Here is a 14327-nt window from a genome sequence, read left to right on the forward strand (position 1 = left end):
ATCCTGTATTCACCTGTAAGTTACATCCGCAGAGAGATTCTGTTCAGCCCCATCACATAATGTAACGCAGTAACGCACCACTTTAAATCACAGTAACTATAACGGCGTTACTTAATGGGAATAGGTAACTAGTAACGCTATTAGTTACCGCAAAAAGTAGTTGCGTTACAGTAACGCGTTACTGTGTAAAGTGGTAGTCCCAACACTGGTCATTGCCAACAAAGGGAATATAACAAAGTATTGAGATGAACTTTTGTTTTTGACCAAATACTTATTTTCCATCATTTGCAAATAAAGTCTTTAAAAATCAGACAATGTGATTTTCTGGATTTGTTTTTCTCATTCTGTCTCTCATAGTTGAGGTATACCTAGGATGAACATTACAGGCCTCTCATCTTTTTAAGTGGGAGAACTTGCACAATTCCTAAATACTTTTTTGCCCCACTGTATATTATCATTATATATAATGAGTGTGCGAACGTATCTAGTGTCCTATCCATATGAACCTGTTTACTGTGGGGGGACCTCACCTCCTCTAGTTTTCTTTAAATTGAAGTTAAAGCATCGATCTGGTGCCCTTTGAGGGCAAGATGAAGAGATGTATGGATACAGCTCTCAACACTCATACAAAACAGAACTGTATAATGCTTCAATGAACTGGCTGTTCTTTATAGTATACTCAGATCAAGAGGAGACAGAGATGTTAAGTTATAAATCAAGGGTTTTTATTATTATTTACAGGTAAATATTATAAACTTTTGACTTTAAGGGCTTCAGTTTTCCTTCTTCTTCTTTGCTTGCGAAAGTGTTTCTACTGCTTTACGCAACCGACTGCTGCTGCGTCATGACGTCACCGGTGCTTATCAGGCTCTTGCTCCGAACCGGCCCTGGAACCACGTTGGTGTCAAAGGGGGGGGGGCATTAGTTCGCCGCAGCCTCGCAGCGGGGTTACAGCGCAGAAGTGCGCCACATTTGCCCATGACTGATGTGCAGCAGCATGTGACTCCTCTGTTTGTCTTCTGGTGGTCGCTTGGTAGCCCTTCACGCGATGGCAGAGCGAACAGGAGGCGTGGAGCGAGGGATCGTTGTCCACTAGTCATGTTCGCGGATTGGTACAAACATATACTTTGGGCGGCCCGCCCAAGTGAAGTCTATGTTTTGAAGTGAGAAGTTGTCCGTCAGTCCGTGAGTCGGAACCCCCCGACGCGTTCAGGCTCAGTCAGTGGTGCGTTCAGGCTCAGTCAGTGGTGCGTTCAGGCTCAGTCAGTGGTGCGTTCAGGCTCAGTCAGTGGTGCGTTCAGGCTCAGTCTGTGGTGCGTTCAGGATCAGTCTGTGGTGCGTTCAGGCTCAGTCTGTGGTGCGTTCAGGCTCAGTCAGTGGTGCGTTCAGGCTCAGTCAGTGGTGCGTTCAGGCTCAGTCTGTGGTGCGTTCAGGCTCAGTCTGTGGTGCGTTCAGGCTCAGTCTGTGGTGCGTTCAGGCTCAGTCAGTGGTGCGTTCAGGCTCAGTCTGTGGTGCGTTCAGGCTCTACATCAGGCTGCAGATCTTAGACCCCTCCTCCTCCAGGCTCCGTGGTGTGTTCAGGCTCTACATCAGGCTGCAGATCTTAGACCCCTCCTCCTCCAGGCTCCGTGGTGTGTTCAGGCTCTACATCAGACTGCAGATCTTAGACCCCTCCTCCTTCAGGATCCGTGGTGCGTTCAGGCTCTACATCAGACTGCAGATCTTAGACCCCTCCTCCTCCAGGCTCCGTGGTGCGTTCAGGCTCTACATCAGGCTGCAAATCTTAGACCCCTCCTCCTCCAGGCTCCGTGGTGTGTTCAGGCTCTACATCAGGCTGCAGATCTTAGACCCCTCCTCCTCCAGGCTCCGTGGTGTGTTCAGGCTCTACATCAGACTGCAGATCTTAGACCCCTCCTCCTCCAGGCTCCGTGGTGCGTTCAGGCTCTACATCAGACTGCAGATCTTAGACCCCTCCTCCTCCAGGCTCCGTGGTGCGTTCAGGCTCTACATCAGACTGCAGATCTTAGACCCCTCCTCCTCCAGGCTCCGTGGTGCGTTCAGGCTCTACATCAGACTGCAGATCTTAGACCCCTCCTCCTCCAGGCTCCGTGGTGTGTTCAGGCTCTACATCAGGCTGCAGATCTTGGACCCCTCCTCCTTCAGGTGCCTCCGGTCTCTGACCACCACTGATTGGTTCCCGTAGCGGCTGTAGCAGGTGGAATGGCTGCGGCTCAGGTAGTTTGTGGGCGGAGCCTCTTGCTGCTGCTGCTGCTGCCAGATGAGAAGGGAGGCGTCTCTGTACCTGAGGGGGGGGAACGCCTCTGAGAGGGCCTTTTCTGCCAGTGGGGGTCGCTCTCTGTACCTGAGGGGGGGGGACGCCTCTGAGATGGCCTTCTCTGCCAGAGGGGGGCGCCACGCACCTGGGGGGGGGGGGGGGGGGGAGAGATTTAGTTTTTATTTATTCAAATTCAAAATTCAGATTCAAAAGATTTATCCTCAGATGCTCAGCAGCTTCAGAATAGAATTGACAATGAAACTCTTCTGACCTGAGCTCCTTCAACAATGCACCATGTCTAATGAAACATGTCTCTCCGGACAGATAGAAGCTCCAGCAGATTAAAAAGATAATCTGATCCAGGTAACAGGATGAGAGGATATGACCCTTTAAGAAGAGGCCGGTCCGGACAGGGGAGCTCTAACAGAACGTCAACACACACCTTCACACAGCTACACACACCTTCACACAGCTACACACAGCTACACACACCTTTACACAGCTACACACACCTTCACACAGCTACACACACCTTCACACAGCTACACACACCTTCACACAGCTACACAAAGCTACACACACCTTCACACAGCTACACACACCTTCACACAGCTACACACACCTTTACACAGCTACACACAGCTACACACAGCTACACACAGCTACACACAGCTACACACACCTACACACAGCTACACACACCTTCACACAGCTACACACACCTACACACAGCTACACACACCTACACACAGCTACACACACCTTCACACAGCTACACAAAGCTACACACACCTTCACACAGCTACACACACCTTCACACAGCTACACACACCTTTACACAGCTACACACAGCTACACACAGCTACACACAGCTACACACACAGCTACACACAGCTACACACAGCTACACACAGCTACACACACAGCTACACACACAGCTACACAGACCTACACACACAGCTACACACAGCTACACACAGCTACACACACCTACACACACCTACACACAGCTACACACAGCTACACACAGCTACACACAGCTACACACACCTACACACAGCTACACACACCTTTACACAGCTACACACACAGCTACACACACAGCTACACACACAGCTACACACAGCTACACACACCTACACACAGCTACACACAGCTACACACACCTTTACACAGATACACACACCTTCACACAGCTACACACAGCTACACACACCTAGACACAGCTACACACACCTTCACACAGCTACACACACCTTTACACAGCTACACACAGCTACACACAGCTACACACAGCTACACACACCTAGACACAGCTACACACACCTAGACACAGCTACACACAGCTACACACAGCTACACACACAGCTACACACACCTACACACAGCTACACACAGACCATCACAGACATTTACCAGCAGCACCAGGACCAGGACCAGGACCAGGACCAGGACCAGTAGCAGGACCAGGAACAGTAGCAGGACCAGGAACAGTAGCAGGACCAGTAGGAGGACCAAAACCAGGACCAGTAGGAGGAGGACCAGCACCAGGGTCTACAGCGGCTCCACAGTCTGACATGCTGCAGGTTTGCTGGTCATGGTGAACCTGCAGGGAACAGATCCTGGTCTTTAGCTGAATCACCCAGTCGACTCTTTATGCTGCTGCCTGTTGCTGAGGAGATCTGATGATGCCTTCACTGACCTGCTTTCTTTAAGGTGAGAAAGGGCTGAATCTCAAAAAACTGCAAAATGCTTGACCCTGAACGCCTCTCACTGCTGGGGGGTCAGCTGATATCTGTAATACCTTTACCTGAGCTCCAGGTGTTTCCTGAATCTGATATAAACATCTGGTGCTCTGTACCCCGGTGGTTTAATGCAGTGTTATGGTTTAAAAACAGATCAACAGACTCACTGATCAACTGCTGTCTCTGCGGGGGGGGCTGCTGTCGACACACAGCAGCTAACTGTTAGCTTCAGAGATAGCTTCAGTTAGGTCAGTTAGCTGACCTAACTGCCCCCCCCCCCCCCAACGCACCTGGGGGGGGGGAGAGATTTAGTTTGTATTTATTCAAATTCAAAATTCAGATTCAAAGGATTTATCCTCAGATGCTCAGCAGCTTCAGAGTAGAATTGACAATGAAACTCTTCTGACCTGAGCTCCTTCAACAATGCACCATGTCTAATGAAACATGTCTCTCCGGACAGATAGAGGCTCGGCTCCAGCAGATTAAAAAGATAATCTGATCCAGGTAACAGGATGAGAGGATATGACCCTTTAAGAAGAGGCCGGTCCGGAGAGGGGAGCTCTAACAGAACGTCAACACACACCTACACACAGCTTCACACACCTTTACACAGCTACACACACCTTCACACAGCTACACACACCTTCACACAGCTACACACACCTTTACACAGCTACACACACCTTCACACAGCTACACACACCTTCACACAGCTACACACACCTTCACACAGCTACACACACCTTCACACAGCTACACACACCTTTACACAGCTACACACACCTTCACACAGCTACACACACCTTCACACAGCTACACACACCTTTACACAGCTACACACACCTTTACACAGCTACACACACCTACACACAGCTACACACAGCTACACACAGCTACACACAGCTACACACACCTTTACACAGCTACACACACCTTTACACAGCTACACACACCTACACACAGCTACACACACCTACACACAGCTACACACACCTTTACACAGCTACACACAGCTACACACACCTTCACACAGCTACACACACCTTCACACACCTTTACACAGCTACACACACCTTCACACAGCTACACACACCTTTACACAGCTACACACACCTACACACAGCTACACACACCTACACACAGCTACACACACCTTCACACAGCTACACACACCTTTACACAGCTACACACACCTACACACAGCTACACACACCTTCACACAGCTACACACACCTACACACAGCTACACACACCTTCACACTGCTACACACACCTTTACACAGCTACACACACCTACACACAGCTACACACACCTACACACAGCTACACACACCTTCACACAGCTACACACACCTTTACACAGCTACACACACCTTCACACAGCTACACACAGCTACACACACCTTCACACACCTACACACAGCTACACACACCTTCACACAGCTACACACACCTTTACACAGCTACACACACCTTTACACAGCTACACACACCTTCACACAGCTACACACACCTTCACACAGCTACACACAGCTACACACACCTTCACACAGCTACACACACCTTTACACAGCTACACACACCTTTACACAGCTACACACACCTTCACACAGCTACACACACCTTCACACAGCTACACACACCTTTACACAGCTACACACACCTTCACACAGCTACACACAGCTACACACACCTTCACACACCTACACACAGCTACACACACCTTCACACAGCTACACACACCTACACACAGCTACACACACCTTCACACACCTACACACAGCTACACACACCTTCACACAGCTACACACACCTTCACACAGCTACACACACCTTTACACAGCTACACACACCTTTACACAGCTACACACAGCTACACACACCTTTACACACTTAACCCTGACCGGCTCTCACTGCTGGGGGTCAGCTGATATCTGTAATACCTTTACCTGAGCTCCAGGTGTTTCCTGAATCTGATATAAACATCTGGTGCTCTGTACCCCGGTGGTTTAATGCAGTGTTATGGTTTAAAAACAGATCAACAGACTCACTGATCAACTGCTGTCTCTGCGGGGGGGGCTGCTGTCGACACACAGCAGCTAACTGTTAGCTTCAGAGTCATATAGAGTCAGATAGCTTCAGTTAGGTCAGTTAGCTTCAGGTAGCTTCAGGTAGAGTCAGTTAGCGTCAGTTAGCTTCAGGTTGCGTCAGTTAGTGTAAGTTCACTTCAGGTAGCTTCAGTTAGCGTCAGTTAGCTCAGGTAGCTCCAAGTTAGCGCCAGGTAGCTTCTGTTAGCGTCAGGTAGCTTTAGGTAGAGTCAGGTAGCGTCAGTTAGCGCCAGGTAGCTTTAGTTAGCGCCAGGTAGCTTCCGGTAGATTCAGGTAGCGTCAGTTAGTCTCAGTTAGCTTCAGGTAGCGTCAGTTAGCTCCAGGTAGCGTCAGTTAGCTCCAGGTAGCTTTAGTTAGCGCCAGGTAGCTTCCGTTAGCGTCAGGTAGCTTTAGGTAGATTTAGGTAGCGTCAGTTAGTGTCAGTTAGCTTGAGGTAGCTTTAGTTAGCGCCAGTTAGCTCAGGTAGCTCCCAGTTAGCGCCAGTTAGCTTCAGGTTTGGCTGTTGTTAGCCTCGTTAGCATGTTGATGCCAAAGAGAAGCCATGACAACGGTGTGTCTGTAAACTGGGTCCGGGTCGGAACAAAGGAGGCAACAAAGCAAATTAAAAGACTTAATTCATTAATATGGAAATAACGTGAAGTAAGATAAGAATATGAATAAATACAATTTAAAAATACAATTAGTAAAGTAAAAGAAAGGTCACATTATTACCCTTAGTGCTGTCTGCAGGTAGTCACTCAGTGGAGCATTGTGACCCTGGATGCTGTCTGCAGGTAGTCACTCAGTGGAGCATTGTGACCCTGGATGCTGTCTGCAGGTAGTCACTCAGTGGAGCATTGTGACCCTGGATGCTGTCTGCAGGTTGTCACTCTGTGGAACATTGTGATCCTGAGTCAGGGGCGGACTGGCCATTGGGAATACCTGGAGTTTCCCCGGTGGGCCGGTGTTGTGGGTGGGCCGGAGGGCCAACAACAACAAAAAAAGTTTTTAAAAAATCCTACCGGCCCACATTTGTAAGTGTTCCGGCCCAGCCCAGCCCAGCCCAGGGGGATAACTTCAACATTTAAAAAAAAATCTTACCGGGGGAGCTGGCCCCCGGACCCCCCTAGATGAGGTGAGGTCCACCACCTGCCCACATCCCCTGTTAAATTGTCTCACCCACATTGAGGATGCTTCCTACGCCCATGTTTTATTCCATGTGTCAAGTCAGGGATAGTGGTGGTCTAATGGATTGTGAGGTGGGCTGAAGATCGGAAGGTTGTGAGTTCAAATCCGGCCAGGAACGCCACCACTAGTGTGCCCTTGAATAAGGCACTTAGTCCTTAGTTACTCCAGGGAGAATGTCCCTGTAATTGGTAATTGTAAGTCGCTTTGGATAAAAGCGTCAGCTAAAATGAAATGTAATGTCAGGCAAATTGGGTCAAAATGTTATTGCATCAATGATCTGTTAACATTCAAATCACTAAATATATGCTGTAACTATTTTGCTCTAGGCAACTCAAGGGCTCAGGTAATGTGATTACTATATGAATAATTGTCCAAAATAACATTAAATGCATAGGGTTTTTTGTTAAGTAACATACTTTTGTCGCCGGCTGGCCGATTCATGCCGCGCATTACGTTGGGCTATCTCTCAATTAATCCCTGGGCCACTTTTCCCCCCCAGTCCGCCCTGCCTGAGTATTGTCTGCAGGTAGTCACTCAGTGGAGCATGGAGACCCTGAGTATTGTCTGCAGGTAGTCACTCTGTGGAGCATTGTGACCCTGGGTGCTGTCTGCAGGTAGTCACTCTGTGGAGCATTGTGACCCTGAGTATTGTCTGCAGGTAGTCACTCTGTGGAGCATTGAGACCCTGAGTATTGTCTGCAGGTAGTCACTCTGTGGAGCATTGTGACCCTGAGTATTGTCTGCAGGCTGCAGGTGGCGCTTCAGTTCCTGTCTGTCTCTCAGCATGTCGTCCTCTCAGCTGCTACTCGCCTGTCTCACTGCTCTGTCTCTCATCCAACTGCAAGGTAGGAGCGTAGACTGTGAGAGCGTAGACCGTGAGACCATAGACTTTGAGACCGTAGACAGTGAGAGCGTAGACTGTGAGAGCGTAGACTGTGAGACCGTAGACTGTGAGAGCGTAGACCGTAGACTGTGAGACCGTAGACTGTGAGAGCGTAGACTGTGAGACCGTAGACTGTGAGGGCGTAGACCATGAGACTGTAGACTGTGAGAGCGTAGACCGTAGACTGTGAGAGCGTAGACTGTGAGAGCGTAGACTGTGAGAGCGTAGACTGTGAGAGCGTAGACTGTGAGACCCTAGACTGTGAGAGCGTAGACCGTGAGACCGTAGACCGTAGACTGTGAGACCGTAGACCGTAGACCGTGAGACCGTACACTGTGAAACCGTAGACTGTGAGACCGTAGACCGTGAGACCGTAGACCGTGAGACCGTAGACCGTGAGACCATAGACCGTGAGACCGTAGACTGTGAGAGCGTAGACTGTGAGAGCGTAGACCAAGAGACCGTAGACCGTGAGACCGTAGACCGTGAGACCGTAGACCGTGAGAGCGTAGACCGTGAGAGCGTAGACCGTGAGACCGTAGACCGTGAGACCGTAGACCGTAGACCGTGAGACTGTAGACCGTTAGACCGTAGAATGTGAGAGCGTAGACTGTGAGACCGTAGACCGTGAGAGCATAGACCGTGAGAGCGTAGACCGTGAGAGCATAGACCGTGAGAGTGTAGACCGTGAGACCGTAGACCGTGAGACCGTAGACCTTGAGACCGTAGACTGTGAGACCGTAGACTGTGAGACCGTAGACTGTGAGACCTTAGACCGTGAGACCGTAGACCGTGAGACCGTAGACCGTGAGAGCGTAGACCGTGAGACCGTAGACTGTGAGAGCGTAGACCTTGAGACCGTAGACTGTGAGACCGTAGACTGTGAGACCGTAGACTGTGAGACCGTAGACCGTGAGACCGTAGACCGTGAGACCGTAGACTGTGAGAGCGTAGACTTTGAGACCGTAGACTGTAAGACCGTAGACCATAGACCGTAGACCGTGAGAGCGTAGACCGTGAGACCGTAGACTGTGAGACCGTAGACTGTGAGACCGTAGACCATAGACCGTAGACCGTGAGAGCTTAGACCGTGAGAGCTTAGACCGTGAGAGCGTAGACTGTGAGACCGTAGACCGTGAGACCGTAGACCGTGAGAGCGTAGACTGTGAGACCGTAGACTGTGAGACCGTAGACTGTGAGACCGTAGACCGTAGACTGTGAGAGCGTAGACCGTGAGAGCGTAGACCGTGAGAGCGTAGACCGTGAGAGCGTAGACCGTGAGAGCGTAGACCGTGAGACCGTAGACCGTGAGAGCGTAGACCGTGAGACCGTAGACTGTGAGACCGTTGACCGTGAGACCGTAGACTGTGAGAGCGTAGATTGTGAGACCGTAGACTGTGAGACCGTAGACTGTGAGACCGTAGACCGTAGACCGTGAGAGCGTAGACTGTGAGACCGTAGACCAGGGGTCGGCAACCCTAGGCACCGTAACCAGTGGCACACTAGGAATAAGTGGAATGAGTGTGCAATATATTAAAAAGTTATTATCGGATCCTGAACGAGACCGCCACCAGAGCGCGTCTCCCCCTGCAGAAGGAAGCCATGCACGCAACGCAGCGCAGAAGGATAACTTCTAGGCCCCGCTCTCTTTAACTCCAGTCGACTTTCTGCTGCTTTCCTCCATGGTGAAACGATCAGGGGTGTAGCGCTGATCGTTTCACCATGAAGGAAAGCACTGCTGGCGGAGCGAACTGGAACACCGCACCAGAACGCCGCACCGGAACGCCGCGCCGGCACTTCACAAATGTCAGTACCCATAAGGAGCTGTACACATGCCGCAGTGTTTGCGTGGCTGTGTGGCACACTAGCATTTAGGTAATAAGTTAATACGTTTGCAAAAGAAGTGCTTTCTCATCCGCATGCCAAATTACCTCTTTCACAGCCATTGGCAGTTGCGTGACCTTTTATTTACGGTAAATTGATTTACGACACCCACCTGCTAAAATCGTTTTAATCAATGCAGGAGGATGCTCGATAGACAATGGCAGGTCCGTTACCTGAGAAATCTAAAGTAAATGTTCGGACATTCCAGCCCTCGTGGACAGAAGAGTGTTTTTGTGTTTCAGAAGGACCGCGCTGCTGTGTGTACTTTATGTCTGGAATGTTGTTTGCCGGACGTCGAGCGTCAAACGGCATTTTGAGACCAAACACAAGAAAACTTTCAAGGATGAGGCAGACATGGCTGAATCCATCAAACGTGCCGTGTCCGGTTATGGGAAGCAGGCAAACACCCTCAAAGCCTTTGCCACTGCTAAAGATGATGCTACCGAAGCAAGCTATCGCATTGCTCACTGCATCGTGAAACATGGAAAGCCATTCACTGACGGCGAATATAAGGAAGCTTTCCTCTGTAGCTTGCTGCCCTTGCAAAACTTTGTATATGAGGGAGTGTCATTGAAAGCAGTATACTGAAATGACAACTGTGCATAATATCATTTGTTACCAAAGGGGGTACAAACAAATGACATACTAAAAACGAGTTGTTAAGTTTATTGCTGAAGCATTGTTGAATATCACATTTCAATGTTCTGATTATGGGAGAAAAATGTTTATTAAAAATGTTGCTGTGTACGTTGCCTAAATGGATGGAATAAAATCCGTTGGAGATAAACAAATTGATGTGGTGTCATAATGAAATTTAAAGTTAACTTTAATGTTGATATGGCACACTAAATTAACAAGAACATTTTAAAATGGGACTTCATATCAAAAAGGTTGCCGACCCCTGCTGTAGACCACGAGACTGTAGACCACGAGACTGTAGACTGTAAGAGCGTTTTTGTTTAAATGATTCTCATTGTGTGTGTGTGTGTGTGTGTGTGTGTGTGTGTGTGTGTGTGTGTGTGTGTGTGTGTGTGTGTGTGTGTGTGTGTGTGTGTGTGTGTGTGTGTGTGTGTGTGTGTGTGTGTGTGTGTGTGTGTGTGCGCGTGCGCGTGCGCGTGTGTCAGTGTGTCTGCAGTGTTTCCGCTGTAACGTGGGGGGGTCCTCGGTGCAGTGGGGGTGTTCTGACTCTCAGGTGATGAACTGCAGTCGGACTGACGGAGGATTCAAGCTGAAGCATTGCATCACCACCTACAGCCGTCAGTACCACACTACATTACCCATGAGCCTCTGCTGCAGCTGTAGTTCACACAGTGGTAGTTTAATAATAATAAAAATGATTGTTATTGTTATTGTTTGCCCCCCCCGCAGGGTCTCTGGACCTGGTCCTCTCTCGGAGCTGTGCCACGTCTCGTCACTGTCAGCAGGTGGAGCTTCCTGGAGTCTCCGTGGCCTGCTGTGATTGGTCTTTGTGTAACGGCGGCTGGCGGTGGGCGGGGTCAGTCTCTGCTGTCATCATCAGCCTCATCAGCAGCACCTCGACGCACCTGTATGACATCACAGGAAGTTAGGAGCCAATCAGTGCTTAGTAGTAATACCAGAGGATAGAATAGTGAACCTAGTGAACAGAAGGACGAGGCTCTAATAAAGAACAGTGTGAAGCCGGTGCAGGACAGCGTGAAAAGCTGAGTAGCTCCTCAACCCCACAAGAAGGATAAGAAGAAGGAGATGGTTCTTTAAACATCTCTGTTTGCGCTCACAACTATACATTAACAGGGGATGAATTTGCAATCAGTTGTAACGGCGGAAAAAACAACTTTACCAAGCAAGAAACGGACGAACGAACAATTTGCGTCACCCGTCCCCACAATGGCGGAAGTAGGAGAAATAAAACATCTAATGCTCGAAATGAAGGAAGCAATGTCGAAAGAGATCAAAGACTTCAGAATGGATTTCAACGAATTTCGAGCTGAGACAGATAAGGACATAAAGAAAATGATGCAACTGACAACAGAACTACGCACCGATCCAACAAAAACGAGCGACAGAGTGGATCAGGTGGAGCTTCGTGCCGGTGAGATGCATGACACAGAAACTCCTCACCAACAATCAATTAAATATCTGGTAAATAAAGTCTCAGAGAGAGAAGAACGCGATGACTACCTGGAAAATAAGACCAGGCAAAACAATGCGCGTATATTCAACATACCAGAGAAAAGTGAAGGAGAGACGATGTCTACTTTTCTGAAGAAACTATTCAACGAGGTGCTTAAAATACCGGGAGATTTTAACATCACCAGAGCGCACCGGGAGTACAGAGAAGTTAAGGATCGTGCCAGACCGATTAGTGTTGCTTTCCTAAACTTTGAGACCAAGAAGCAAAACTACAGGCTGCATGGGGAAAGAAGGAAGTAACTTATGGCGGTGTGCGAATCTTCTTTGATCATGACTTTACCTTTAACGTAAGACAACAAAGAGCCTTGTACAGACCCATCAGAGACCAACTGAAGGCCCACAATATCAAATCGCACATCTTGGCCCCGGCGAAATTGAAAGTTTTCAGCGAAGATGGGACCACACAGACATATGGGAATCCAATAGCTCTCGTAGAACGGGGTCTGGTAGTTGGTGTGCCCCCACCGCGTGACCGAGATACCCGGAGCATGGAACGGGACACCGGGCAGCGACGACGATGGGAAGTGGATAATAAACAACGGAGCAGTCGGAGCATTACTGAACTGGTACAGGAGGCAGAGAAGAACCTTGGCATGTGTGAGTGAAAGCAGTATGCAGATTACGGTTGAAACAGCTATTATGTTTCAGAACTCTGGTTAGTCTTTCTCGCATGTACCTATGTTCATTAAGGATAACCGTATGAGCCTGGTTAGAGGCTTTATTTAGGTTTTCCTTATCAGACAAGAAACCCTTTACGGCATGGAATGTTTGTTTTTGTTTTCTGCTTCATTTTTGGATTATTCTCTTTGTTTAAGCCCATTTTCTTCTGCTTCGATATATATATATGTAGAAAGTACATTGAAAGGGGGTGTGACCGCAAAAATGCCAATTAACTCCCTGGCAAATGAAATACAGGCATGTTATATTGTTTTTGTGATTTATGTGTACGTCAGTAGGTGTTATATGTTTTTGAGGTTTACAGTTTGGGTCCTTATCAAGTATTGAAAAAGGTTGAAGCAGTTATATCACTCATTTTAGATGATACATGACATGTACTAGTACTACGATTGCAACTTATAACTGTAACGGCTTGGCTAATGTCTCTAAAGAAATGAAGTGTTTACTTGGTTGAAAGATAAAAACAATATTACAATGATTTGTGTGCAGGAAACGCATTCTAATTTGGAAAACGAGTTGGGATGGAAATCAGAATGGGGTGGAGATATTTATTTCAGTCATGGCACTACTAATAGTAGGGGTGTTATGATTCTGTTTCAAAAAGAAATCCAACACTTAGTTCATTCTGTACAAACTGATGAGGATGGAAGGTGGATTATGTTCGAGGTGACGGTGGATGACTTGCACGCAAATATCATTAACATCGATGGGCCAAATGAAGATAATCCAAACGTCTTCGAGGAGATCCATAAAGTTATCTCCTCTCTAAAAAATGACCAAAATATTATAGTTGGAGATTTCAATACGGTGTTAAACATAAGCAAGGATCGTACAGGTACCCATTCTTTTAATAATCACCCACAGGCCTTAAATGAAATCCAACAACTCAAGGCATCCTTAGAAGCAGGTACGCATGGCGCAGGGGACAACAAGCTAGTCGCAGTGAGTGCTTTCTTTTCACCTTCCCCTGGTTCACTAAGTATTCATGTAGTCTTGGTGAGCGATTAAGATCTGACCATGCCTTCGTAACGCTGCACGTTATCACAGCAGAACATCCCAGAGGGCGGGGGGTTGACATTCAGGCTATCTCTTTTAAATGATACGGATTTTATTGAAAAAACTGAAGAACTATTCAAGGATTTTTTTGAAATGAATAATAATTCATGGGACCCTCACAGGGTCTGGGAAGCCTTTAAGAGTGTGCTCAGAGGACGTTCAGATGGGGTCATGGAGTTATCAGTTCAAAAGAATGATGATCAGATACTGTCAGTAGATCAGCAGCTGAGTTGTGAAGGAAACATTTTAGAAGAAGAGTCACTGGATGCTATTAACTCCTTCGCTCCTGGTAAATCACCAGGGAGCGACGGTCTGCCTGCTGAAGTTTATAAAACCTTCTCCACAGACATTAGAAACCT

The 14327-nt window shown here is 48.2% G+C and overlaps 1 protein-coding gene and 1 long non-coding RNA gene across 8 annotated transcripts; one reads left to right on the plus strand and one right to left on the minus strand.

The window, feature by feature from the left end:
• Positions 1 to 708: 708 nt before the first annotated feature.
• Positions 709 to 6960, minus strand: brd3os (BRD3 opposite strand). 7 transcript variants are annotated; one of them, XM_079687687.1, is made up of 3 exons: positions 6840 to 6960; positions 3692 to 3881; positions 709 to 2420 (listed from the first exon to the last, which is right to left on the minus strand). In XM_079687687.1, exons 2-3 carry the CDS (start codon positions 3852 to 3854, stop codon positions 2125 to 2127), a joined length of 459 nt encoding a protein of 152 aa, XP_079543813.1. In that variant the 5' UTR covers positions 3855 to 3881; positions 6840 to 6960; the 3' UTR covers positions 709 to 2124. The 7 variants fall into 7 exon arrangements, with proteins under 7 accessions (XP_079543813.1, XP_079543812.1, XP_079543811.1 ...); XM_079687686.1 differs by lacking the exon at positions 6840 to 6960 and adding an exon at positions 6072 to 6400; XM_079687685.1 differs by lacking the exon at positions 6840 to 6960 and adding an exon at positions 4188 to 4603.
• A 203-nt stretch (positions 6961 to 7163) lies between these two features.
• Positions 7164 to 11688, plus strand: LOC307043317. Its single transcript, XR_013809336.1, has 3 exons — positions 7164 to 8140; positions 11187 to 11318; positions 11431 to 11688. It is a non-coding gene; the product is annotated as an uncharacterized lncRNA (long non-coding RNA).
• The last annotated feature ends 2639 nt before the right edge of the window (positions 11689 to 14327 follow it).

This window comes from Notothenia rossii (genome assembly GCF_949606895.1).
Source record: "Notothenia rossii genome assembly, chromosome: 6".
Classification (NCBI taxonomy): Eukaryota; Metazoa; Chordata; class Actinopteri; order Perciformes; family Nototheniidae; genus Notothenia; species Notothenia rossii.

Excerpts from the sequence above, each read along its gene's own strand:
- brd3os (XM_079687687.1), bottom strand. The coding sequence starts at position 3,854 with ATGTCAGACTGTGGAGCCGCTGTAGACCCTGGTGCTGGTCCTCCTCCT. Across the intron at positions 2,421-3,691 it reads TCCTGGTCCTGGTGCTGCTG|GTGCGTGGCGCCCCCCTCTG; the intron begins GTAAATGTCTGT and ends CCCCCCCCCCAG.